At 40.4% G+C, this 27,486-nt stretch overlaps 1 protein-coding gene across 4 annotated transcripts in view; it reads left to right on the forward strand.

The window, feature by feature from the left end:
- The window catches only part of LOC141801997 (steroid hormone receptor ERR2-like), an 85,073-nt gene that overhangs the window by 20,929 nt on the left and 36,658 nt on the right, over positions 1-27,486 (forward strand). The window contains exon 3 of one of the 4 annotated variants that reach the window (XM_074685381.1): positions 17,878-17,942. The exons of 1 other annotated variant lie outside the window; for it this stretch is intronic. Coding sequence is in view for 2 of the 3 variants with exons in the window: in XM_074685378.1 (XP_074541479.1) it covers positions 20,938-20,987 (50 nt within the window). In the remaining variant the exon portion in view is untranslated. Of the gene's footprint in view, positions 1-17,877; positions 17,943-20,520; positions 20,988-22,639; positions 22,682-27,486 lie in introns of those variants that run through there. 2 more of the 4 variants (XM_074685378.1, XM_074685380.1) reach the window with 2 other exon arrangements.

Here is a 27,486-nt window from a genome sequence, read left to right on the forward strand (position 1 = left end):
TAGCATCTCAAGATGCATCAACCTCCCTTTCACAGGCTTTAGTGTTAACGGCTGTTCTTTGTGACTTGCCCATCAAGAGAGTGTTTTTTTCTCTCCCTCTACTTGCCGGAGAGGCCGAAACCATTTTAAATGCAAATGACCTAAATAAGATTAGCGAGGTAGGCAGTCCGCTCCCTGTTAATTATCGCACGCAGTAGTCAATTAACAGCACTAACGATGGGACACTTAGTGCACGTTAACCCAATTTAGCATGGCTGAGAGCCGGATGGACACAGTTGTAGGAGGGTAACTTAAGGTGTGATCTCTAGGAGGAAACGAGGGCGTCGCATCTTTGTTTTTCCTGGTTACAGAAGAACACAGAGCTGAAACGTTGAGTAAAGCTCACGAGGGAAGTTAAGCAGTGACTGTGAGATGAGTGTCACTCTTTCTTCTCAGTGAGGCCTTCGTTTCCCTCCAAGATGCAGAGAAGATTGGCACCTTGTGCTCAGGCGGAGGAGGAGTGGAACTCTTTCAGGGTAATTAGAGTTAGCCAGGACACGTTAGCAGAGACGCTGCTCTCCAGTTAACAACATTAGCCATGGCAGGGATGAAGGCGTGCTCTGATTTAACAGTTGTCACTAGACCTTGGCTGTGAGTGGCATGGGTGACTGGCAGGTCGAAACCAGGCACAGGTTTGTACGTCCGGATATGTGTGAGTGTGGGTGTGATAAATGTTCACCTCTGGATGTGTGCAAAAACAGGGATGACGGCCCTGATTTGAGAAGAGTATGGGAGAGTGAAAGTGAATTTCATCCTTCTCTCTAAATGTAACCTTGTTAACCAGGAGAGCATGGTAGAGACACGAGACAAAAGATACACATTGCAGCAAAAGTTTCTTACATCATCTGTAATGATGTATAAAACAATGCCTGTTCATTAGGAATTTCTAGTAATTGAGTTCAGTGATTACTGTAAATTTCCATTTGTAATCTTTTTGGCATGTTTTATCGTCTGTCTGGCCTGCTGTCTTATTATCAGCATCGGTCACAGAAAAAAAACTAGAAACTCAGAGAGAGCGCAGACCTCCACCAAGCATAATGTGACTGTCATGCAACACTTAAGTCCTACTTTAATGTTATACTCTCTTTCAGCAGACTGTCTACTACAATTTGGTGTTAGTCGCAGGTTTGTACGATATTTGTTTACCTGACAGTGTTGAAAATTATGACGATCCAGTACATATTACATATTACATATCTTAGTATCCAGAATATTGCCAGGATCTGGATCGTACTTTTACATCTGCCAGAAATTATGGCGACCTTGTCTTGTGTTGTTTTGCAAAGCAATCCAACCATTTATTGTGGAGTTATATACATATATGGTGAAACTCATAGACTGTAAAAAAAAAATGGACGTCCTCTTGCTCAGCTCAAAGTGAGGTCTCCACAAAAACTGCCCCATCTGGTGGCTGGCTGCAGTAGAGGTTAAAAAATCCAGCTTTCCAGCCATTCCAGATGGGCTGTGGTCGAACTTTTAAAATTAAAAAAATTAATACACCTCGTAGAAATGTTTCTCACATCCGATTGTTGTGATGATTTGAAGATATCATTTGGCTGTCTTGTATCAAGTCCTCTTTTTTCGGAACAGTTTCGTTTTCATTAGTTATACGAGGTTAAAAACGACGCTTTACGTAACGTTTAACGATAATTGACGGATGCTGTTCTTGTGTATTTTTTGGGGGGATTCTAAAATATGTCGGGAGGTAGAGTCAAGAAGTGATTAGACTCTCGAAAGAAAAAAAAAAAAAAAATTATTTTTGTCACCCAGCTCCACTCAGATTCTCCCAGAATCCTTCATCCTCTCTAATGCGCAGACTCTGGCCGCAAACTGCTACAATGGTGGCGCTTGTGACGGGGGTATTTTGGCTTCAAAACCGTACAATGATAAATGGGGGAACCCCGCTGTCCACTCTATATACAGTCTTTGGTGAAACAGGCCCTATCTCACAATGATGAAGAATCCTTTAAAAAAATCCTGGATCCAGACGGTGATCTGGATCACCTCCAAAATGTAATTGCTCCTTCCTTATCTTATTTTTAAGATTTTCTGAAAGAATCATCAAGATCTGTTTGCCACTTTTTCAGTTTTGTTGTACACAGACAAACAGACAAACTCTCCCAACCACCTTTTCACATCTCCAGTACTTTTAGGAGAAATGATCAGCCAAAAGCTGGTGAGTCAAAGCACTTCCTGTATGTTTTGATCTGGGCAATATTTCTAACTATCACCTGTAGACCAGTAGTTCATTAAAACACTCCCTCACTGTCCAGGCTGTGACATTCAGGAACCTCCACCAGACTTTCTCTCCTTCTCTCCAAAATGAAACATCTGCCCCGCTGACATAAATCATCATCTCACTCCGGCGCTGCCCACCCATTTTCATCTGTGTAACCAGAGCCCAGAGCGTCAGCAGGAAGTGTATTGGTGAGGGCGGCCTATTGATCATTGATCTGGCGCCATCGATCCACTCTTCTGTCCCTCCCACCCTGACTCCTCCCCTCCCCCTGCAGGCTGTAGGAGTGTAATCTGTTCGGATTCACAGGGACACTTCTGTCCATCCTTTGACTTGAGTCTCCCTGTGGAATAAACACATCAGCTCAGATAATGAGAATAAATGGCAGCTTTCCCTGCTGCTGCTGTCATTCTACTTTATATTTCATTTATCACCTTTAATCAATACTTTTGACTTTTGGAACGTGTAATCTGCTGAAATTGCACTTTCTTCCTCCAGATTGTGTTTTTTGAAATACCCCTAAGGACTCAGAGATAGTATGTAAACCCTGCTAAATAACTGAGCTTTCTTTAAACCCTGCATTGCTTTTTTGAAACATGCAGCTTCTTACTGAAGACAAAACTTGTTTTCAGGAAACTTCCTTGTATTGAGCTCTACCAGAAATGTAGACGTCCATTTTCTTTCTTTGAAATATTGGCAGAAAATGTCTCAAGATTCACCCATAAATCGTAAATCCTGATCTTTTTATCAGTCGCACAAATGGCCAGCAGTGAAAGCCACAACTGTATGATGAGCAGATCAATACACACATAATTTACAAACTACAGGGCAGGTAATCAATGGGTATAAAAGTGTATGAAATATACATTACAGGAGTTGTGCTGCACCAGCTGACCACAGCCTGTGATAAATAGTCCGGTCGTTTATTTTTGTCAGTATTGATTATTCAATCCGCAGAGTTCACCAGAATCGTCCGTCTTCTCTTCTCCCGTTTACTCCGTCTCATTCTGAACCCTGATTTATGATCCATCGGGTCAGATGAGCAGCTGTTGGTTAAACACCTCAGAGATGAATAAAAGTGATTTGAGGAAGAAAAGGTTTAATATTATTTTGAAAAGTGTCCAGTGTTGATTGAAATGAGGCTCTTGAGGGGGTTGTGTGTTTAATTAAACACCCGACAAAACTGATTTTGTGTCGCGTAACATGCCGTTTTTGGATAATCACTGTAAACACCTCCATAAAAAAAATCTTGATTTTATTCCTCCTGCAAACCTCTTTGTTTTTTTTTTCTTATAGTCCTTTTCGTCTTACTTTCTCCCAAGTCTGCGCTGTCCAAACGTGGTTATTGCTTGTCATTAGAATAACAAATGCTCTGTGGCTTCTGATTTAGTGCAGTGCTCTGGCCCTCGATGTATATTAATACCACAGCGCTGCACCTCTTACCCAGGGTTCATCATTCACCCGGTATAAGAGGTGGAATTGAAAAGCGGTCCTTGTTTTTGCTGGGACCTGGATCACAGTCATTTATTGTGTCATAGGATGAGGGCGGCCTCTCTGCACGCCCTTCACCTCTGAGCGCAGTGCGACATCCTACTAGAAACAAAGTGTGTTTCTGAAGTACTGACAAACCAAGAAGATATGACTATTTATAAAAGAAATTGTATTTACTGGTTAATTTCTAAAAGGGTCATTACTGTGTTAGTTTTGCGCCACATTGATCCCATTTGTCCTTCTGTGTCGCACACTCAGAATTTTTTAGCTTATACTGAAGTAAAAGAGTGAAAGATTAGCATTTCATTTCATTTCATGCATATTTTTAATCACGTCTCCCTCCAGCTCTGCCCAGCGCTCCCATTCCAGTCAGCTGTGGCTCTCATTGAGTGAGTGGTGCTGCAGCTTGGCGCTCAGTAAAGTGATGACTACTGGTGACTGATTGTCCTCTACCACATTGCTAGCACTTTTCCTTGACAGAGCGTCCGTCCCTCTTTCATCTCATCCTGAGTGGACGTGAGGGCTCACCCACCAGTGTAAGACAAATAACACCTCAGCACGGCCATCTTTCTTTACAGCAACCAGGAGTTTACCTTTCATTTCACTGTAGTCCCTGTGGTACCAGAGTCAGCCTCACCTCAGCCTATGATGATCTTCTTTCCGTGTTTTGCAGTCTGTTACTCTGAGCTTTGGTACAGCAATAGTTTGTCATTGGCAACTTAAAGAATACTAAAAGATGAAAAAATATTTAAAGAGGGGGTTTTGTGCCTCATGAGCCCCCCCAAGCTTTAAATGATTTACAGCTACAATCAAATCTCTTTATTACACTGGTGTTAAAACCTTTAATTCAGCCTGTGTAAGAAACATTTTATTTTAGCAGTTGTCTCAAAAGCTTCCTGCTCTAAGAACCCCGTTACCTGTGATTGGCCAGCCCTTTGGAGTCTGGTTAACCCCCCCTCAACGTGCCATGAACTTGTTCAGTGATGACCTCATCATTCCATCAAGATTTGAGACGATCTTGTGAAACTCATACTATTTTTTAGAATGGACTATTTGGACTGTTTACAGACATAAACATCTATTTCTACTGCAAATGAACATATCATCACCCTGTTAAAACATTGGCCCAAGTCATTTTTGATGAAAACTAGTTTTTGGCTTAAACCATCTCTTGATAATGCTGACCATCTCTGGTAAAATCGCTTTACCTGAAAGAATCATGCTTTTTATGCCCTATAGGACAATGGCCATGTCAAGAGGGTGACTTAGGCCATTTTATTTCTAGCCTAAGTCAAAATTTTGAATTATTTAGGATACAATTTGTGACTAGGGCAATTTAACAAGCTTGACATCTCTTGTAATAGACTTAATATTACTTATTATTCCATTAAATTTTTACAAGTTCTCTGAACAAGACATGTAGAGGAGAACTATGTAAGTGAAGTTGTGTCAGGTATACAGAACAAGAAGTCCAAGTTTAACCAAAACTGAAGTTAACATATCCAAATAGTCTGAATGTCAGAATTTGTATTATTATTTATTTATTTTGGGATATTTGCAGATATTTTTGACGAAAAAATTAATATATTAAAAAGGACTTTGTTATTTTGGGCCGGGATGTGTCCAAGAACCCAGTTGCGGGTTGTATCCAGCCAGGTTGCTTCTGCGTACACATTGGCGTCTGTGTAAATGTCAGCACATGGGCGCTTGTGAGGTCTCCACAAAAACTGCTCCCCCTAGTGGCTGGCTGCAGTGTAGGTTAAAATCCAGCTTTTCAGCCATTCCAGATGGGCTGTGGACAAACTTTAAAAAGTTAATACTCCTTGTAGAAATGTTTCTTACGTCCGATTGTTGTGGTGATTTGAAGATACTATTTGGCTGTCTTGTATTCAAGTCCTCTTTTTTCTGAAAAGTTTTATTTTCATTAGTTATACAGGATTATAAATGAGGCTTTACGTAACGTTTAACAATGATTGACAGCTGCCGTTCTCAAGCATTTTTGGGGGGATTGTAAAATATGTCGGGAGGTCGAGTCGAGAAGTGATTAGACTCTCAAAAGATAAAATATATATATATTATTTTTGTCACCCAGCTCCACTCAGATTCTCCCAGAATCCCTCATCATCTCTACTGTCCAGACTCTGGCTTCATAGTTACTACTGCGCCTGTGACGGGGGTATTTTGGCTTCAAAACCATATAATGATAAATTGCAGAGCCACACTGTCCGCTCTACATACAGTCTATGGTGCAGACGATCTTTTTGCTTCAGAGCTCACGACAGACAAAAAAGTAGTGACATATCTAGTGGTTCTGGTTCAGGTGTAAGGAAAAATATGCACCTGATTAATGACTAGCTGCATGTCACTGATGAGTGCTGTGAATTTGGATGTTTCAACCTGAAGTTCTCCCATTTTTGTGCCTCAGAGTAACTATTGAGCTCAACATTTGAATCAACCCAAAATCATCCTCCAACAAGGTTAAACTTAAAATCTTTCTACAGAAACATTGTTTTACCGAAGCAGCAAGAGTAAATGATCCTCCGTGTGTGTGTGTGTGTGTGTGTGTGTGTGTGTGTGTGTGTGTGTGTGTGTGTGTGTGTGTGACTGTGTGTGTGTGTGTGTGTGTGTGTGTGTGTGTGTGTGTGCGTGTGTGTAAAGGTGTGTGAGTACTCTACCTGCGTATTACTCAGGAGGATGCAGGTGTGAATATGCTGCTATAAAAGAGGAGCTTCAGCTGAGGCTCCACTCACGATTCGTTCACTTCACAGGCACTCTCGGGGAATCCTGAGGCCAAACTTCCCCAGCCACTGCCCCGGGCAATTATGCTCTTTTGAAATGGTAATAGTCGGCGTGAACACGTGTAAATGCGTGTGTGGCTGTGTGTGTGTGTGTGTGTGTGTGTGTGTGTGTGGGGGTGACTGGGTGGGTATAAATACTGGTTTGCGTGCGTCTTCATGCACGTCTGACGGGGTGCGTGCGTGTGCCTGTAACTTATCTTAAAAGCAGCTAAATCCACCGGCGCCGCGGTGCAGCAGCAGTCAAATACAATAACATCTGAGAGCTCTGCTACCTTGTGCTCAGCAGGTCCACAGAAGAGACCCTCCAAAACGCAGCGCCCACAAAGAACATACCTTCAATTAGCCAAACGATTAACATTTTAGAGGAAGTCTGTGTTTGGGTCCCTTGGGCGCCCTGCACTCGGCACCAGTCCCCTTTTCATATTCAAATCCACGACATAAAAGTTTGCCATATCTAATCCGAAAAATGGGTCTTTTACTATTTTGTAAGGAGATAATGCCTGAAGTTTTTGCAGCAGTGTAATTGCACAGTTATGGAAGAAGGTGTAGTGCTTAATGTTTAACAGTCGAGCTGGGCCGTAGGTGCTCCTCTGAGTCGGAGCTGTAGAAGCAGCACAAAGCCGCGTGATATTGTCTTTTCTAATTTAATAGGCGATTAGTCAATCATACTAACCTACATTCATTTAAAGCATCGCCTCTGTGGGGGCAGCCTCAACGCTTGAGTGCATTTGTGGTCATTATCATGTTGTGCTGTGTCCTGGTCTTCTCCATAAGAGACGCCACTATTGATTTCTTTCATTTCTACGTCTGGCTGCCGTCACTTCACCATGGCATCTTTGTGTTGGGCAAACAGGAGCAGCCCATCTGCCCGCCTCCACAGCACAGTGTGGCAGGGTACTCACAGTATTATGTGGCAGCTGTAAACTTTGTGTGAACTTACACCACGCTCCTGTTCCATTAGGACTAGATTAAACTTCTCATACACTTAACCCTGAGGTGTGATTCACTTCCATATGCCGATTGCAGGACACAGAGGTGTCTGTGTCAACTTTTTTTGTGAATTTAAATTATTTTGGTCACATTCAAAACTTCTGGCCGAATGCAGCCCATTGTTATTAATGCTTCACCTCACATTCAGTAGATTACAACTGCATAAGTCATTTATTGTATGAGCCACAGCAGGAAAAACAATAACAAGTCAGTTATGATTTATTTACCTTTTTAATGCAAAATTGAAAACAAGACATAGATGAACTAAAATAAGAATAAAATAAAAAATTACAGACACTGGTGAATTGAGACATTGACTCAGTTGAAGGAAACACCCTCTGAAATGCTTAAATTATGTATTGATTTTGCTCCTGTCATTCGCCCCGATGCCTCTGGGTAATTGCCTCTTTGCTGCTGCTGAACTGAAGCATCGAGGAGCCTCTGGACTGTTAGGTGGACTTAAGGGAGAAAACGCTGCTGACTTCTGCTGCACCTAATGTCTCTACTATCATGAGCTGTGACACTGTGGTGATAAACCTTATTTTTAACAGCCATGACCAAATGATCAAATTTGGTTAAGATGTGAAACAAAGTCCCACAAAAATTTTACAGTACTTTTTTTTGGGTAGTTCTCTTAATGTTGGTCATCTTAAATGTGCACATCTGTCCCATTGCGTCTCATATGTCTTTACCACCAGGGGCAAACACCTGGACTCTTCTTGAGCCAAATCAGACATGAGTCCAAACTTTTCCATCCACTTCTGCTTACCTGTTACCCTAACCTCCCCCTTTTACCTTGATTGTTAATATCACATGGATACAGAGGAGCTTGGGTAGTAGTGACGGTCTGTGACTAAGGATGTTTTTGTTTAACAGTCAAACATCATCAACCTTTGTGGGTGGCACCAAAATTAATGATTGATTTGAAAAACTGGTTAACACCTCTTTGTGGGCTCTATGCTGTAGCTGAAACCATTGATCCACATAGCACAGTAGGGGTGTGCCATATCATACCATCTACGATAATACCAGTATAATTTTGTCATTTTGAGATATTTACAGTGCAGAGATGCAGTGACCTATGACCCTCCCTGCTTTGTCCTCACATGAAGATCTAGTGCTTAAAAGTGGAGCTACCTCAGTGATGTGAAGGTGGTTTGGCTGACCAAAGATCAGACATGCAGCAAAACACATTTAATGCAAAATGTGCCAATTACAACTATGTTATGAAGACACATGAGGAGGACGCATAAGCTACGTTATTATGGGTGGAATTTTTCTTTCTTAAAAAAAAGGTGGGAGATTCCAGGGGGATGACGAGATCAATATTAAGCAGAGGGAGATAAGTGGTAGCACTGAAAGTGTAGTATTTTAATACTTTAAAATGAAACACACCACAATCCCTGTGGCTGGTCTGCTTGGTAGCATTGTATTTCTGGAATGGCTGGATACGATCTTGACAGTCCATCCCCCTGGATCCCCCCTGTTTTTCCTTCTTTGCAATAACTGCAGTTTGATCAACTGCTGCTCAACATTCATCGGCTCAAACTTCAACTCATTGTTTAAGGACATGCTTGGAATCGCCAAACTTACCTTCTTTATTTTTCCACCAACAATGCACCAGGTGCTAAAACTGGTGTTTAGCAAGTACCAGCTCTTCGCTGAACCAGAGAAAAGCACCAACTACATCAGGGCTGGGGGCAGGGTTACCATGACCAACAATGGATGGTGGAAAACAGACGTTTTTGGGCCGTTTACACAACAACAGTTTAAGGCTGAAACGCAAAAGTTTTGTTGCGTTTCAGCCTCACGTTTAAACGGAAATGGCTTTTTAGCTGACCTGAAACTCAAAATTTTGAAAACTGCCTCCAGAGTGGGATTTTTCTGAAACGCTGCCGACACTGTTGCCGTATAAACAGTAAGCTGGCGTCTTCAGTGGAAACGCTGATGTCACTCTCCACCTCGCGCGCGCGCATACAACAGAACAGTTGTTACAATCTTCGCGAACTACCGTGCTGTGCTTGTGCTGCTCAATCTACTGTATCTGCTGACTGTCTTCATGCAAAATGTGCATTTGTTACTCCACTTTTGCACTTAGTATTCCCCAATACACCAGATGATTGGCTCAACTCTACTTCAGTGGAGATCTCCCCAAAGCTACTTCTGGACAAGACAGTTATAGCACCACCTGCAGGCCTGGCATGCTTACTACAGCGTTTTTAGTCCCTTAGCGTTTTCATGTAAAGGCACATTTTTTTCACTGTGTTTTAGCTGCATTTTAGTGTTTTCAGAAGAAAAGTTGTTGTGTAAACGTGGCCTAAATTTTAGAAAAGGCTGCCTAGCAAGTCATCTGTTATTTTGTTGGAGTTGACACGAGTGTTCTTGTATAATTGGCAACGTAGGCGTGGACGTGGGTGGCTGAACCGGCCACCGCTGGTGATGCATTCACTAAACCTAATAACTCTGAAGCACACACTAATCTTTACAGTAACTCATCCCCATTATCTTACACCAACAACAACCGTGTCTGTCACAGTATGCAGTGACGTACGGATGTTTTACATTGGTGCAATGACGTGGCTCTAACTTGGCTGCTCGCTGGTGGAAAATCAACCATGTTCTAAGGAGAAGATAAATAGAACCAACTTACTGCTAGCACTAGCACTGACAAGCGCTGGTTTTCTTGATGAAAAAGGGGTTACACAGGCTCTGGTTCTTGGTTATTGCTGCTGCTATAGTGCTCTACTACCTGTATGTAAACAAGCACTGGTGATGGCATTGGCAGTGAATCAAGCTAGAAAATGAAAGATAAAGTTTTATGTAGAATGTGGCAGGTTAAAATTGAGTATAATAATCACACCAATAGAGCAATGGTGTTGTTGACGTTTGCTTAGGGCTGCAAAGGATAGTGATGCTAGCACTGCTAATATTAGCCACACTCTGCAACTCATCTTTAATCCATACTTTCTGATCCTGTATTTAACTGTGTTCAATAAATGGTGCGCAACCTCAGCAGTTCTCTTACTCTTCAAGTACTCAGTTAGTTGAAGTTTGATTTTTCATATTTTTCATCATCAGGTCAGTTGGTAACTTCAGAGCATCTCTTTCCTGATGAAGCTAATAAAGTTCTTTTGGCAAATACACAGTAACAGGATGAAATGCCTGTATTTTATGGTGGCATATGGTTGTGCCAGTATGAAAAGTTTAAGATGTAAAAGTAAGTTCAAAATTGAGACTAATACACTGGATTTTATAGTAAATCAAGTTTGTATTGGTGGTATTGAGTTGTTTCCAAATATTATTTGAGAAGTTGTACATCTTTTCTTACTCACAGCTGTTTGACAAGCAATTACCTGGCTGCTTCAGAGAGACTTTATTAGTACAGGTTCTGCTTGAGGGTCGACAAGAGTAGCTCACAAATATTTCTACGATTTTGGCAGCAGGACTGTGTTTTAAACTCAACCTAAGACGTTATTATCCATTATACTGCAGGTCTTCTCTAAGCCCTGCTCTTGTGTCAGGATGCTTGACTGCCCTCTGAAAATGGCAGCCAACCAACACTCTGTATGAAACATCTTTTTTAGGGCAATGAGCCTTGTGGGCTTTAGAGAGGGATGAAGACAAACTGTGGATGACAGTCCCTAATTCCCAAGATCTAGAATAAATGTTTTCCTCTTTTTTGGTTCAGGAAAAAAACTCTATCCATCACATACTTAAATAAAGAGTGCTCTTTGTTGAGGTGCAGTTCTTTGGATGAAAGACACCTAGATTAAGGTTTTTTGAGGTTAAACTGTCTTTAGATTCAGAGCTGCTTTGTTAAGGTTCATCATGGTTTTCTAAAGTGACACGTCTCGGCAGAATCAGCGCGCATATCAAACATCAGACAGAAAAAAAGGGAAGAAATTGATTGAAATTCCTTTGATGTGTTATTGTCTCAGTTGAAAAACGGAGAGGAGAAAGAGCTGTGGTAAATTGCTGTGTGAATGTGTCTGCTGAAACCAATACTGTTTTCTTTGCTTTGCTAATTATTAATTACCCATCTCCATGCATATGTGTTTATTCCTAATTGTATTTGATGGATGAGTGGCAGCTTTGACACCTCATTAGACCAGATTAATTGAACGACACAATATTTATGTCTCGGCAATGACCAGTTATCCTACCATCTATCATCGAGATGATCTCGTTGATTGAAAACCACTGGTCCGTGTAATCCTAATTATTTGGAATTAGAAAAGAATTTATAGCTTCTTGTGGCGTTTTTCTGTGATGACGGCAAATTGGAAACATTAAATGCATAACGAGGGAGAAAATGAGAGGAAGACACAATCAGAGAATTAATGGGGGTGAATGTCGGAGAGGGGGGAAGGGCACGTAAAACAAACGAGGTGCACGGCTAATACAGTGGAGCTGCAGTATTTCAATGCACGGTGCAGACACAGACAGAGACGGACGGGTTTTCTAGACATCCAGGCATAACATTTGTCTCTGTCTCATAATTCTGAGAGGGAATACCCACAGGATGCCTATTTAGAAGAGTTTCCCGTCTGCACATTTAACTAAACCTGTATATTCTCCAACTCCCCATCCTCTCACTTCCAAACATGCTCCTGCAGAACATCTCGATCCATATTCTCGTCTTTTATTAAAAAGTTGGCTCAGTGCTGGAAAAACATTTCCACTGAACTTCATATAACCCTCCTCTAACTTCTGCAAAGCTTTGCGCCTCCTGGGAGGAGCACAAACTAAAATCCAGCATTTGAGCTCACAGAGAAGCAACAAGGCCCAGAAGAGTGGAGCTTTTACTATCATACAATATAAGGAAAGCCTCAAGGAACAGACTCCTTTCCCAGGTAGCAAGGACTTCCTCAAGCTTATTTTTCCAACTCTTCAAGTTTCCTTTCACCATTAGTCGGCTCCCATGTGGGCTTGAAAGCGACAGCTCTGATTGAATTAAGCTGTTTCCTTCTTTGAGACATTTTGACAAGCTTTCTTAAACATAAGGCAGTCTCTGCTGTAACTACAGACACATACCAATATGCTAACACACACAATTCTTTCTCTCTATATATGCACACACTCACACACGCGCGCACATGTGCAAACACAAACTGAATCTGACAAGCTATCTTTGGGAATCTGCTGACCAAAATGGCTCAATGGGATAGAGACCAAAGACATTCTTAGAAGCTGCCCTGTAATGCTGTTAACACCATCATATTTTAATCACTTTAACCTGCCTTTTTTAGATTTAATTGGTGCAAAATGCTCTTTCTAGTGTTAAAAATAGGACAAACAGCCTTTTAAAATCAATCGGGGAGAAGTTTAATCTCAGTGAACGGAGCCACAGCCAGACATTCAGCTCCACAGTATAGAATACAAGATTATACCAGCCTGATATAGCCCTTCCACCATCCGTTTATTTTTATCCTCTATTAAGGCAGCGATATCCTTAAAGGCTGCCAAAATTATCCTGTAAAAACGCTGACTGGGAAATATGAAAGGTTCCAGGCGCTTCTAGTAAGCAATCTGCGCGCATGGTGGAGCAATGTGACTGCTGTGCTTGCTATACCAACAGGGGTGACCCCGGCTGGATGGAGAGGTGAGACTAAATGAAAGTCATCCCCGGGATCTTAGGAGAGCCAAGTCTGAAATATACAAGGCTCTCTGCAAAATGAGATTGACTGCCAACGGACGCTGCTTTACATAAATGTTTGTTTTTAGTGTTAGACTCATCAGCAGAGTGTAAACAGGCGGCAAGCGCTGCTGTTTAAAATCCACTGGGCTGGTTTTACTCCCAGTTTTAAAACTACACGGCACGCTTTCAAGCCTGTGAGTGTGGTCGGCATCAATTTCATTTCAAGCCCAGCTGATAGGAGGACTTCTCAGCAGCTTAAAGAAATGCTAGAAAGGTTCCTTTTCTATGATCCTCTTCTCCATTGAGGTAATTTAAATAGAAACACCTACGTATCGTGGGATTGGGAAGGATAATTTCCCGATCAAACATACTGTAAGAAACGTAAAGTTTTATACTAAACTTACGCGTTTCTTTAAGTGAAGCTGGTTATTGAAGAGTCACCATCGCCCTGTGGGTGTTCTGAGATGAGTTTTAGTGAACATACCATATTTTATTCACTTTAAACGTTTTTGGAAGACTTCCTTATGCACATAACTTTATTTTTTCATTTGTATTTTTTGTATTGAATGACTCATATTTTTTATGCAGGCCATTACATAAGAGGGCCTTTCTTCCCATTCAGTTATTCTAATTTGCATTGCCACTCCCTCACTTCACACATGGCTACTGACTGAAACCATTTCAAGGTTGACACAAAATATTGAAATAAAAACGTCAAATGATTCACAATTGCTACTTAAGGATAATACTAATATGTGTACATATTACCTTTAAGCTAGAAAAGCACTCAGAGAGCCCAGACCTTCGCCAAGTACATTGTGATTGTCACGTAACACTTTTGTCCTACTTTGATGTTATACTCCCTTTCAGCAGACTGTCTGCTACAATTTGGTGTTAGTTGCAGGTTTGTACGATAATTCGTTACCTAACTGTTGAAAATTATGATGACCCAGCTCATATTTCATATTCTGGATCTTAGTATCCAGAATATTGTCAGGATCTGGATCGTACTTTTACATCTGTCAGAAATTATGGTGACCTTGTCTTGTATTGTTTTGCAAAAAAATCCGACCATTTATCGTGGAGTTATATACACATATGGTAAAAACAGCCCTATCTCACAATGATAAAGAATCCTTTAAAAAATCCTGGATCCAAACGGTGATCCAGATCACCTCTAAAATTTAATCACTTTTTCCTTATTCCATTTTGAACACTTCCAGAAAATTTCATGAAGATCCTTTTGTAACTTTTTGAGTTATGTTGTTCACAGACAAATTCCCCCCAAAATATAACCTCCTTGGCGGAGCTAAAAAATATTTTTACAGGTGCAGCCGAGCTATCTATGTTGCACGAGCCATGAGGCTAGCCCTCAAATGGGTGCCTGGGTTTGACCCCAACTTGGTGGGACCTTTTGGGTATGTCCATCCCCACTGTCCTGTTTCCTGCTCTAATCACTGTCCTTTCCTCTCAGTCCTCAATGAATAAAGGCAAAAAAAAAAAAAAAAACACAGAAAAAAAATAAAAAAAATGTTTAAAAAAGTGCATAGACAATCAAGCCAAATTAAATAAAATTGAAAGAAGGAAAGAAATTGAAATAACTTAAAAAAACAGCATTGTGCTTCCATGGTTTACATGAACATGAACATTTCCAGTGCAGGTAATGATAGAAAAAAGAACAAGACTTTTTACTGTAACATTTCTGTCCTCATTCAGTACTCCTTCTTCAGGATTTTGAGTGGAAACACCTTTATCTCAATGCCCTTTGAACGCTTTTGGTTACTTGTAGCAATCATCAACTGGGAAATGCTCTCACCAGCTCTGATGCTGATGTCCGGATAGCAGGACAAGATCTGGCTCTTGTGCCCTTGAAGTGTTGTTTCCTGAATGTCAAGATCAGCCTGAGACGAACACTAAGATTATTGTCACAGGGTTAACAGGTAGGAGTTAAATTAGCTGCATTATTGGACTGCTTTCATGGCGTCACTTTTGCTAGAAGCTAGTTGATGCTATTAAAGTCACCTTATTTATCTTGTGGAGTACTAACTAAGATTAAGTTTTGTTTTAGAAATCTTTTTGTATTTTAATCAGCCCTTTTACAAAATTTGCGATGTGTTACCTGCAGGTTTGAAAATGCAGCTGCCGTGCTACGTGAACCTGCATCATGAAGCTGTAAAAAGCTGACACCACCAGGCCTGTTTTTCACCAGATGCTTATTGTAATGAACTTGAAAGAAATGTATTGATCCGGTTTGTGAACGGCAATGACACAACCTGGCCTCGCCGTGGAGGTGACACTGCGAACGACCCCTCCTGCGTTATGCAGGTGATGCAGACGAGTGGCCGAGGACTCGACTGGGGTGTCAAGGAGCTATTTAAAATTAGAGCATGGTGGTGCCATTGATTTTGTTTATATCTGATGTGATTAGACGCAGTGGAGAGCGTTTGCCGCTGTTTGAATCCCAATCACGGCTTTCACCGGAACAAAGATGCGGCGCAGGACAAAAAAACGTCCTCAGGATAATTTATGCCATTTGAGGATTGCTTTCTAACCAAAGTGTGCTATCATGATTGAAAACATTTTAATAATGAATGGTGCGGAGAAACACCAAGATGGTGTCACTGTAGGTGTCAGCAGAATGCAAGATGAGAAAATATGATGAAGGTGTCACGGACAGTTCATTAAAACTTAAGTTTCTTGATGAAAGAATTTCTGTTTTTTGCACCAAACATGCAAACACAAAATCTGAAGGCTAAACCTGAACTTTTTTGTCTTTTCGGTTCAGTGATTTCAATCAGCAGAGTTGAATTTTATCACTCAAGGACCAAGTGTGGCCTGAGTTGGTATTTGACAGAATGAAGTAGTGTCACAGCATAAACAAGTCCACTCTCATTGCTGGAAATCCCAGCATACATTTCCTTCTCTGCTTGTATGCGTCCACTCTCTCAATCAAGATATTTGAGTCCTGCTACGAGTCCCTGATTAACACTGTGGCTCTTGTACTTTTGTTTTAACCGTCCTCGGTTAAATGAGAAATTAAGAAGCAAGAGATAGAGGCTAATAGCATTTATTAACCCAGCGTGAGCGGGCAGCGGGGCAAGCGCGCTTTTCCAGCAGCCCCTCTCTCCAGTCCTGTCGGCTGAGCCAGCGAGGCCCAGAGAGGGGAGAGGAACATAATAAAAACCAACAAATGCACCCAGCTGATTAATGCAGCCCTGTGGCGATAGTAATTATCCCTCTCCACACTCCTCCAGCACACCAGCCAAACAAGTGTGTGGCAGCCAGAGGGAAACAAATTCAGGATCTGTTCAGTGCTTTGTGTTAGTCGGCGGATAAAGACACATTTGTGTTGATTTGGTTCATTCTGGAGGGAGGAGTTGAAGACTCTGCACTTCCTGTCCAGTCAAACATCTGCAGTGTTTTTGTGTGGCTGTACATGTGTGTGAAGGTACACATTCTATAAGTGTTGTGAGATTAAAATATAGGTGGCATTTTTTATTGGATCTTTGATTTAATTCAACTTTCTTAACAGATACTTTTGCTAGAGTGGACATGGAGTAGACATGCTGCATTTTTTTTGCATCTGCTGCTGTCTAAATGCTTCAGGCTTGCTCAGTCCAAAATGAGAAGTGCTTCAGAAAACAAAACTCTCAGCCACACTGAAGGGTTTTTTTTGGGTGAGAACGTCTTTACTTCTCTCTGAATTATTTAACAAAATAATTAACAAGTAAGATAAAAATTGAAGAAGTTCCTGCTTGTCTTTGTCTTGTTGTAGCTGTATTGTTAGTCTTGTCTTACATCACTCAATTAAAAAGGGGAAAAAAGATATTTTTTTAAAACTGAGGTGGTCAAACACATCAGCTATTTTTAAAACAAATTCTTCCTTCTGAAAAACAAATCTACATATTTCTTACAGTGTGCCTTTAAGGGCTGCTGTTTTTAATGTTTGACTAAGTTCACTTTCTTCCCATTCAACCACCTCTTCAAATTATGGTTTTATTTGATTTAAAAAAAACACAAGTTTATCTGCTTTAAAATATATTATTTTCTTCAGAGGACAAAAAACTGCTTTGTATTGGTTTAATGATGTCTGTATGAATATATTACTATGAAATAAAAGGCTTTAAAAAGACTAACACAAGCTAAACAAACATCCATCTGCTCAAAGATGTGAATATGCTGTGATTTTCAGATTAATTTAAAAGGGATGCTACATTTTAAAGAAAAGACAGACAGAAACACCAGGACCACAAGTGTAAAAAAGAAAAAATAATAATTGAATCTACACGCAAGTCTTCCTCTCTTGTTAATTTTGATACCAGAAATGTGGCTAAAGTAGCGTGTGGTATTTAATTAGAGAGATGGCAGCTCTATCTTTTTTTGATGTAATGATGCAAAAATAACAGGGTTAAATTGTTTTATGGTGGTTGAAAGTTGCAGCAGCTGTAACAAAGTTTCACACACTGGGGAATGAGTCCACAGTGAGTTTCCCGCTGAGCCGTTGGGCCGAGATCTGTCTGCTCAGAGAGGTCAGGAGGTCAGACATAAAAGACCAGTTTCCTCATGAATCAGGAATTTAATTACACACAGCCAGTGTGACAGCAAGGCTGTGTCTCTTAACTCCACACACAATATGTAATTACTATTTATTGACAGGTAACGATTGGTTCTTTCTCACTTTTCAGGATGGAGCTGCTGATTGTACAGACAGTTAAATCTCACAGTTTGATCTGCCTTCTGAAACGCTTTGGTGAGTCACAACTCCAGTCTTCTGTGTTTTAGTCATAAGCGAACACATTTTCTTTCCAAGTTTGACTTTCTTGCCAAAAATAAACTCAATTCCCTTTTCTGTCCATCTGTTCCGTTAAATGACGGCCACATTCAGAGGCACTGAGGATGGGGAATACAACTCAAGAGCTGAAAACGAGTCAATGAGAACAGAGCTATAATGAAAACACAGAACACACAGACAGCGTTTGGATCCTTCTCCCACTGTAATCTGCTTAAAGAGACACTCTCGGCCTCAGAGCTGAAAATCTGTTTTGCTTAAATACAGACTTAATGATTGGATTACTGTTTCTTGGTTTGGCGATAGCGTGATCGTGGGATTACTGACTGTGCGCTCAATAGATTTCCTGTCAGATGCCATGAAGCCAGGTGTCGCCTCGCTGTGTAAGCTGGCCGGCTGAGAGGGAGGGAGGCAGATGAGCCGTGGACTTAGCAATATGGTCCACCTCAAAAAATTGGCAACACAAACACGGGAATAGAGCAGTAAAATGAAATGCTTTGATTTATTGTATGTAAATACTGAAAGAAAAAACACATCGCTTAATTAGACCTTAGTTTTGATACAGATCTCCGGTGAAAAATGTGCTAGATTAAACACACCAGCAGTTTTACATTTGAAACATGCATAATGCTGACTTAATAAACTGAGGAAACCCAAAGCAAACATCCCAACATGTAGGTTTTATTGGATTATCATCCCCTGTATTCAACACTAATGTGAAACAACACATGTCATCCTTACATTAGTCTCTTTCCCCTCTCTGCCTCATTAAAAACATAAACATATCTCCTCTATTGATTATGTCTGGATGTCTTAATCACATCAGTGGGAATACCCCGGTTTTCCTCCACAGGAAAGTACATTAAATGCCAAAATATTGATCAAAGATTTAATTGAGAATGCACAACTCCTTTATTAAAGCGATCGCCCTCTGCTCCTGTGACTTTGATACAGACTGACATGAAAAGAAAAAAACGCTCAAATTTATGATTCTTTTTTATTTAAAAGACGGTTGGGAAACAGAGTCTGTCCCGAGGCTTGTGGCGACACAGCAACGCTGTGATCAATAAGAGCGTGTGATGGGTTTTGCATCGATCAGGAAAATGTGGGTTGATGAAGTGGGTTGGAGGGGGTGGCTGTGTGTGTGTGTGTGTGTGTGTGTGTGTGTGTGTGTGAGGGGGGTGAGAGTTGTGTTTCCTCTGATGGTTGCCACATTACACAGACGTGGTAAAGATCCACTCAAACTTGTCCGTCGTCGTCATCATTATTATAATTCATGCTGAGGTCATTAACACTCTCAGTATCCGGCCTCGGCCTCTTTCTGGCTCTGAGGATTGGCAGATGAGTGGTCTTGGGTAAACAGAGTCTAAACCAATATTTCAAAATAAATGTGTTCATATCTAAAGATACTACACAAAGTAATAAGAAATAACCGTTTTGTGAACTCTGTTCTTCTTGTTTCTTATTAAAAAGTTCAGACACTTTACATTTATGCATCCAGCTGTCAGTTTCTACTACATACAGAAACAAAAGAGCAAGGGACTGTGGGGGAGATGCAAAGTGGATAGCGTGTGTTTAAAGGACATCAATGCATTTAGATGGGTAGTAGCTTATAGCAGTATAAGCCTCAACCATCTCCTTCCGTAAACTGAATTAAGAGTTAAAAATGTAATCCTAAAACCAATGGGGACAAAAAAACAAGTGGATAAATCCTCTGAAGAATGACCCAAGAGGCTACCGTAGTTTTTATGAAAATCTTAGCGTTGCACGTTCTTTAAAGGAAGTTGTGCACCATGACCTCTCAAAAGCTTCTGATGTTCATTTATGGGAAATGAAAAAAAAAACACATTTTATCATCAGAGATGTATAACATGGAGAGGAGAAATCATGTCTGTTGTCTACTTGATATAAGATGATTTTTTTTTTTTTTTTCATTCAGATACATGTTTTGGGTGTCAAAACAATACAAGTAACTGGTGTTTTCACACTTGACTCTGTGATTGTAATGAAAGTAAAATAAAACAAAAGGCCTTCCGACTTTAAAGGAAGGCCCACTGTGGAAAAGTAGATCCACGGTGGAGAGGATAAAAGAGTAAAAGAAAGAGTTTATCTCTGTGAGCTGGCACTGAGCCGTCCAAAGCCCTGTAAACAAACCGGCAGTGAACGTGCCGCTGCTTGTGTTCAGACTGACCACTTCTGCACATATAAACAGCAGCTCCTCATCCATCCATTATTTCTCCGTCCATCCATCTATCTGTCTGTCTTTCATTTTGTCCGCGTGTCTTTTTGGAGGCTCTGCTGTGTCTGTGCTTTGCAGCGCTCCCTTGTGAATGACTGGACACCGGCTGCCTCTCCATCAGCCCCTCCCATTTCACTAATCCCTCCGCCTCTTTGGCTCCTCTCAGGACAGCCTCCACAGAAGTGACCAATCGCAGCGCCCTCATATGCACAGAACCCCTCCCCCCGCTGTTAAAGAGCCCCTGTGTCTTCAATGGAGACTCAATCCCCTCGCTGACTTCCTCAGCCTGAGTGCACTCTCTCCACTGCTGCTCTCCATCCATCCGTCTCTGTCTTCTCTTCTCTCTTTTTCTCTCCATCCCTCCCCTGATCTCCTCTCCTCTTCTTCACACTCACTTCCTATTTCCTCTCTTTTTATCTCTACATCAGTGTCTCCCTCCTCTCACCACCACTCTTCCTCTCATCACCCGTCCTCCTGAGCCCAAGTGTGCAGCACCTGTGCAGACTGGAGTTTGTCGGGCCGAGGCAGAAGGTGTTTCTCTTTCTCTTTTTTCGAGTGAGAGCAGGGGAGGGAGGGGAGACAACACCCAGGAACACCTGACCAACATTTTACCTAGATATGTGGAGACACAGGAACTGATCTCCTCCTCCAGCTTCTCCCCAGCTGTTTGTTTATCTGTTTTTTAATTGGAACAACTGGAATGCATAACGTGGACTGATGGATGTTTCCGAACTGTGCATCCCCGACCCTCTCTGCTACCACAACCAGTAGGTGCATCTTTCCCCTTCTCCATTAATTTTCATTTCTCTTGTTTCCACTTTTGTCTTAACCTTAACTTGAATCAAAAAAGTAAAGGGAAAAAATCTTCTGTGTTTAAACAATTTGTGACATAAAAAGTAAATAATACTTAAAGCCAGGGAGTTCCTGGTGTAAGCTCAGCTCCACTTCTTCCTGTACGGGACAGCGGTCGGTAGTGTGAGGCTGCAGTAGCGCAGCCCGCGGGGATTCCAAGTCGGACCGCTGCCCTACAGCTGTCTCGCTCTGCATCAGGATCCAGGGTTTAACCTCAGCCTCAGGGAGAAGCCAGAGGCAGACTAATGCAGACGATATCCAGACAACTATCCTCTGGCAGCCGCTGATGTCCGGCTGATGTCCCAGAGAGAGAAAACTGTGACTGTACTGAGTGAAGGTGTGTGTGTGCACGCGTGAGTGAGTGTGTGTGTGTGTGTGTGTTCTTTAGAGACAGATAAGGGTAGATTTATTGGTTAGATAGTTTTTAATCAAAGATTTGATCACTTTTATCCACTTTGTGATTTTGCACCTTACTCCATTTTGTGCTCAGGATTAAATCACTGAAATTAACCGCGCAGAGAGGTTGAATGAGTGTCAGAGTATGTTGGAGAAAATGCAGATTAATCTTCATAAGAAGAATCTAAATGCTGTCCACTTTTCTTATGCATGTTTTTATTCAACGCTCACTTTTAAAGTTCATCTCAAGTGAGGAAATGAGCAGTCTGTCAAATCAGCAGCAGCTTCAGCCGTAAGCGTTTAATTACTTCACTCGTTGCATGACTGGTAAGACCCTCTCTTCTTGACCAAACCTGACAGTGACAGGGAGACCCTCACCAGAGACCTCGTAATGTTAAGCTGAAGATGGGATTGTAAAGGTTTAACCTGCTTAGCGCTTTTGACAAGACCCTTATTACTCTCTAGAAAGAAAAGAAAAGAGAACTCATTTCATTAGTTCATGGGGTACTGTAAACTGAAGCTTTAACTTGAAACACTTGTAAAATTAATTTATCATTACTTTATTTTTGAGTGAGGAAAGTTTTGCGTTCAGAGAAAATTCAAAAGCATCAGTAACAGTTTTAAGTTTGTGAGATTGTGCTTCTTAAACACCTCACTTCTTGTTTCATTGCTTCACTAATGTTGTTTTGTTTACAAGTAAAAATAGAAATGAAAATTGCCTTCATCAACAGTTCAAACAGTTTGAAGAGTGAAATCTTAAACAGCTGGGCAGTACATTATATATGATATAAATAATAAGAGCTGTTTTAATATATCTCACTGAGAGACAGAACATCCAGGCTCTGTTTCCCCTGAAGTGTTTTTAAAATATTTAACCCTGACAAATGTTTTTTTAAGGCTTTCAAATCCAGTATTTCTGTCTCTGTGCATATTGCAGACCAAATAAAATGCACACTTTTTTGCACAATCAGCAGTTTTGTGAATCTGTTAGACTTCATCTATGTGATGAAAAGTTGTTGTAATTTTCAATGCAAAATCATTTATAGCAAATCATGCAACAAAGGCAACAATGAGATGTTTTAATCTAAATTTGTTCAGGTCTTCTTTTTTTTTTGTAAACCTAATGCTTATTTAGGGTCTGCATGTTTCTCTTGTTTGCAGACAGTAACATGCAGGTGGCCAGCTGCATTAGCACAATGAATGTACTGAACAGGTATGTGCATTTGAAATTTATAAAATCCTGTAGCTGTTTTTTTTTTTTTTGGATTGGCTCCTGTACGTACTGCTGCAGAACTGTTTTGTCTCATTGGATGGGAGAGGACTTTTCTTTTTGATTCACTTCTGGTGCGGTAAAGTGTTGTGCATAACTCACAGATCCACATCTTTGTACCTGTTGTAACTGATTACTCTGTGAAATCTACAGGTATGAAGCATTTCCAAAGGTAACTTCAACTTGCCTTTTTAGCAAGACTGTGCACATTTTGAATAACTGTGTGTTAGAAATAGTTGAATTAACCCTCATTTAAGAAAGCCTGTGTGGGAACAGAATCTTCAGTTTGTCATATAAACTATTAATGACAATAGTTAAACTGTCTTTGTTAATTCACAGTTTATCACAATGTAAATCTGTGCATTTAGTCTGACATAAAGCTCAGCTGTATGTGACACTAAATAGGTTTGTCTGCACGGATGCTATTAATAATCCTTTGAGGACATTTGGCCCGATGAGCTGGAGGTGAGAGGTCTCAGGTCTGAGGTGTCCAACTGTCATGCTACCATCCTGCTGAGGAGGCTAATACACTCCTACACCTACAGACACTGTTTAAGCTTATGAGGAATCTTTTTATTGTGATTGTGATTACATATTCTCTTGAACTGAGCCTTTTAAACATCATTAGAGAACACTTCATGGCGCGGTTGAGGCTCTAATGTTTCATAAAGGGAATGTATGATATTAATTTAACATGCACTGTGACGACATGTTAACAAAGATGCATCAGAGTTTGCAATTTACTATTTAGTCTGAAGAAAATGTAAGTTAATTTCAATTTAATTAAAGTGTCAAGCACTCTATTCTCACATTCACACACAGGATTACAGAGAGGTGAAAAAATACTCAAGTCAAAAAAAAATCTAGATAAGTTGCAGATGAAGCATGTAGGAGCAAAAAGTAGACGAAAACGTTCAATGTATCAGTTGAATCGTCTAAATTTTAAGTCACCTAAATTTTTTCATCCTAGTTTAAAAAAATAATAAAAATAATTTCACTCTGATTTGTTTCTTGAGAGTTCTTCTAAAAAGGGACCATACTTTAAAAGCATATGAATAAAACTGAAATATCCTTTTGCAGTGCAACATTTTATTTTTTTCTGTTTACCTTTTCTTTTTTATGTTTTATCTTCTCTTTTTAAAAAATTTTGCATAATGAGCACTAAAATCTGAAATCTTGTTTAGATTCAGCTGTCTCCAATAAATCTGCCCATGACCTGCAGCTCACATAGGTGCCCTTCAGAAGCAAACACACAGGAATGTATAAGCAGTCAAATGTATGCACACACATACACACACAGACACACACACACACACACACACACACACACACACACACACACACACACACACACACAGATACAATCACAGACTCTTTCTCTCACACGCGCACACACACACTCACATGTACATGTACATAGATACAGATGAGAGCAAAGAATCACACACTGACCTGAGGTCTAATTTTAGAGGAGTCACATCATGGAAACAAACACCTGACTGTGTCTGTTCAGAGGAACATATCATCATATCATGCAGTGAATCTGGGTTTATTAGGAGAGGTATGCACATGGGCTGCTCTCACTGAGGGTTAAAAATATGTGAGAAACTTGTGCAGTCAGTGTCAGATACACACAATGAAATGAAACACTTCAATCCAACCAAGGATTGGACTTTATGTACACAGCAGTTTTTGATATATCAAGTATTTTCCATTTATTAAAAAATCAAATAAAATGTCACTTTTTGAATTGATAGAAGCAGAGTGATTTGACCCAGGAACTTTTTTTTTTTTTTTTTTTTTTTTTTAAGAACTGTGAGTTCTATAATTTTAAACAACTTTAATTACACATTGAAAGTCATGTTGGTGCATGACTTAAATTAGGTTGAAAACTATACTTATGAGCTGGTATTTTACATATGACCAATATCAAATGTGTATTTAGTGTGCAAATCACAGAATCATCAGCATCGTCAATCGTCTTTTTCTTTCTAAAGACCTGTTTCTAATGTATCTTTTGTTTAAGTGGAAAAAACAAGTTGTTCTTCTGCCTTTCTGAGTTCAAACATCTTAAAACATGACGCAAGAGTTGTGATATAACTCATATTTAAGCATGACAGTTTGGTGATAGAGTCAGTGAAAACAATTGGGACGCCAACAGAGCTGAGAGCACTGACGGACAGAAGGAGCAGGTGCTGGGACAGGGCTGTGCTGCGTTCAGGAAAAAGTGGTTTCTTTCCTTCTTTTGTTTGAACTCAGGCTCAGTTTGTGTAAAGATGTTCAGAAAGAAAAAGTGCGGATAAATAATTCTTCATAATGCTGTTCTCCAGGCGCTCATACTGACGTGTTTATTAATGACTGCTGCATAAGAGGCCAGCTCTATGCAGAGTGGAGCTGTGTGACGGCATGAAGGGAGAAATAACTTCATTACATGTCATGACCCTCTCTGGATATAGATACATCCTTTAGGCTGCCTGTCAAGGACTTTGAATCCATCAGGATGGAGATGGACGCTTCTGTGCTGCGGCGTATCAATCAAAACCTGCATGTTGGTTACTGGAGTGCAAGCTGCAGAGAGGACTTCTTAGAAAGAGTTTGTTTTATTGATCAAATCAAATTAGCATGCACACGTAGTGAGATAGAGGGAGAGTGCGTCTAATCATGGAGTTTGGGTCAGCCGGCATGTTTAATTTAATGGGCCTCATCGCAGCTTCACAAGGTCTCACATTGTGAACTTAATTCCTCTTCAGCACGTTCATTTGCATTGTGTCAATTGACCGGAGCGCTCACTGTATCAGCCTGAGTCGCACTTGAAATTCAGCCCATGCCCTAATACCATTAGGCAAATGCAAAGTTGTGTCATTTACACATTTGGAGGAGAGAGAAAAAAAGAGGAGAGGAAGAGAGAGATGGAGAGAAAAGCCAATTTGCAGCGGACAAGACCGGCTTGTGATTATCAGTGGATGTTATTACTGTGGAGGAGCAGACATTTGAAGGTTATGTTTCTGGGCAGTAATTGAAATGCAAAATAACATTAGGATCGATGGCCATCTCTGTTTATTTATGAAATCAATATCGTAACTGTCCCTCATGAGTCCCCCTCTGATTCCCAATGACGGCTTAAGTCTCCGCTCGTTTATTCTTTCTCCTTCTTCTTCTTCTTCAGTCTCCTTTTTAAAAGGCAGTTAGGGGGTGTGTTTGACTTTGCAGAGAGAGCAATTTCCTGGAGGTGCAGGACGTGTATGTAGATGGGGGAATGATACTCCAGGTAAGGAGACATCATCCATGTGGGAAATCTATGCAATCGCTCCTCGTGGCTGTGACATTGAAGAGGCCATATGCTGGAAGTTTGCTGTGTGTGTGTGTGTGTGTGTGTGTGTGTGTGTGTGTGTGTGTGTGTGTGTGTGTGTGTGTGTGTGTGTGTGTGTGTGTGTGTGTGTGTGTGTGTGTGTGTGTGTGTGTGTGTGTGTGAGAAAGGTAGTGTGTCAGTTAAAATAATAAGTGAGGTAGACGCCAGTGACATACTAAGATATAACAACTGCCTTCAAACTATGCAAGAGTGACAGATCCGCAGCAAATATAACAAAAAGGATGAATTTAAAAAAATGTGCTAACACCAGTTTGGAAGTTAAATATTATCTATTTTGATCACTTTGTCTTTGAATTTTTTGTTGTTGCATTTATATGTTTGTTTGTTTTTTTAATTTAATTTACTTATATAGGGACCATGTAAAATATTGAACATAAATGTCTCCATTTGATGCATTGTACCAGAGTTAGCTTAAAACTAGTTTACATCTGCAATCCCTTGATTTCTGTTGTCTTGAATTTCCCTCATAGTTTGACCATAGCTAAGGAAATTTAGGTTTTCATGACAGGATCTGCTTTGCACTCACAAACTGAGCCTGAAGCCACTTTCAGTCCTTACCTAGCCCAACAAAATCCTTATTTTTTAAAATCCTCCGCTTTATACAAGTCAAGATAAATTTACCAATTGATAGAAATTTGAAATAGGAAAATCAAAATGTGTTTTTCAAGAATCATTCTCTTTATATGAATGACTTTCTTGTTTCACTTGGTCAGTAAAACCTTTCAGTAAACTCAAACATGGCACAGTGTTAGCAGACCATCACAAAACAAGTGCGACTTTGCCATATGTGAATGTCAGATGTGCTGATAGGCTGACATCCGTAAACAGAAAACACCAAAATAGACAGCTACATCAGTGTATCCCTGGTTATATCATCTCCTTCCTTTTTATAGGAAGTATCACACCTGTCCTATTCCTCAGGTACAAAGCTTTATGTGAATGTGAAGCACCATAAACCCTGGTGTAAGAAGAATTAAGTGAATGCAGCACATTGATTAAGTCTCAATTTTAGCAGAACAGAAAAGATCCTTTACCTTAATTTTCCTAATTTCAGTGTGTGTGAGAGGAAATAATATGGATATTCGTGATCAACGGATGCGATAATTGTACAACTTTTCAAATTCCAGCTTCTATTTTTTAAAACCGGTTGGTTGACTTATTCAATAACAATTAGAACAAAAAGAAAAAACAAGGAAATGGAGAAGTTTTTGTCAAATACACATTTTTCTGTTTAATCAAACTCTGTGAAGATAAAACAATATATTAATAGAATGTGGAATTTTAAATTTTTCTGGTGTGAATTGAAATCTTAAGACTTGGTGAGAAGTAGAGTATTCTTGAAGTTGAATGTGTGACACAAACAGAGTAATGAACAAAG

Source organism: Halichoeres trimaculatus, unplaced genomic scaffold (assembly GCF_033239565.1).
Source record: "Halichoeres trimaculatus isolate MK-OKI-2021-1 unplaced genomic scaffold, fHalTri1.1 fHalTri1_scaffold_13, whole genome shotgun sequence".
Classification (NCBI taxonomy): domain Eukaryota; kingdom Metazoa; phylum Chordata; class Actinopteri; order Labriformes; family Labridae; genus Halichoeres; species Halichoeres trimaculatus.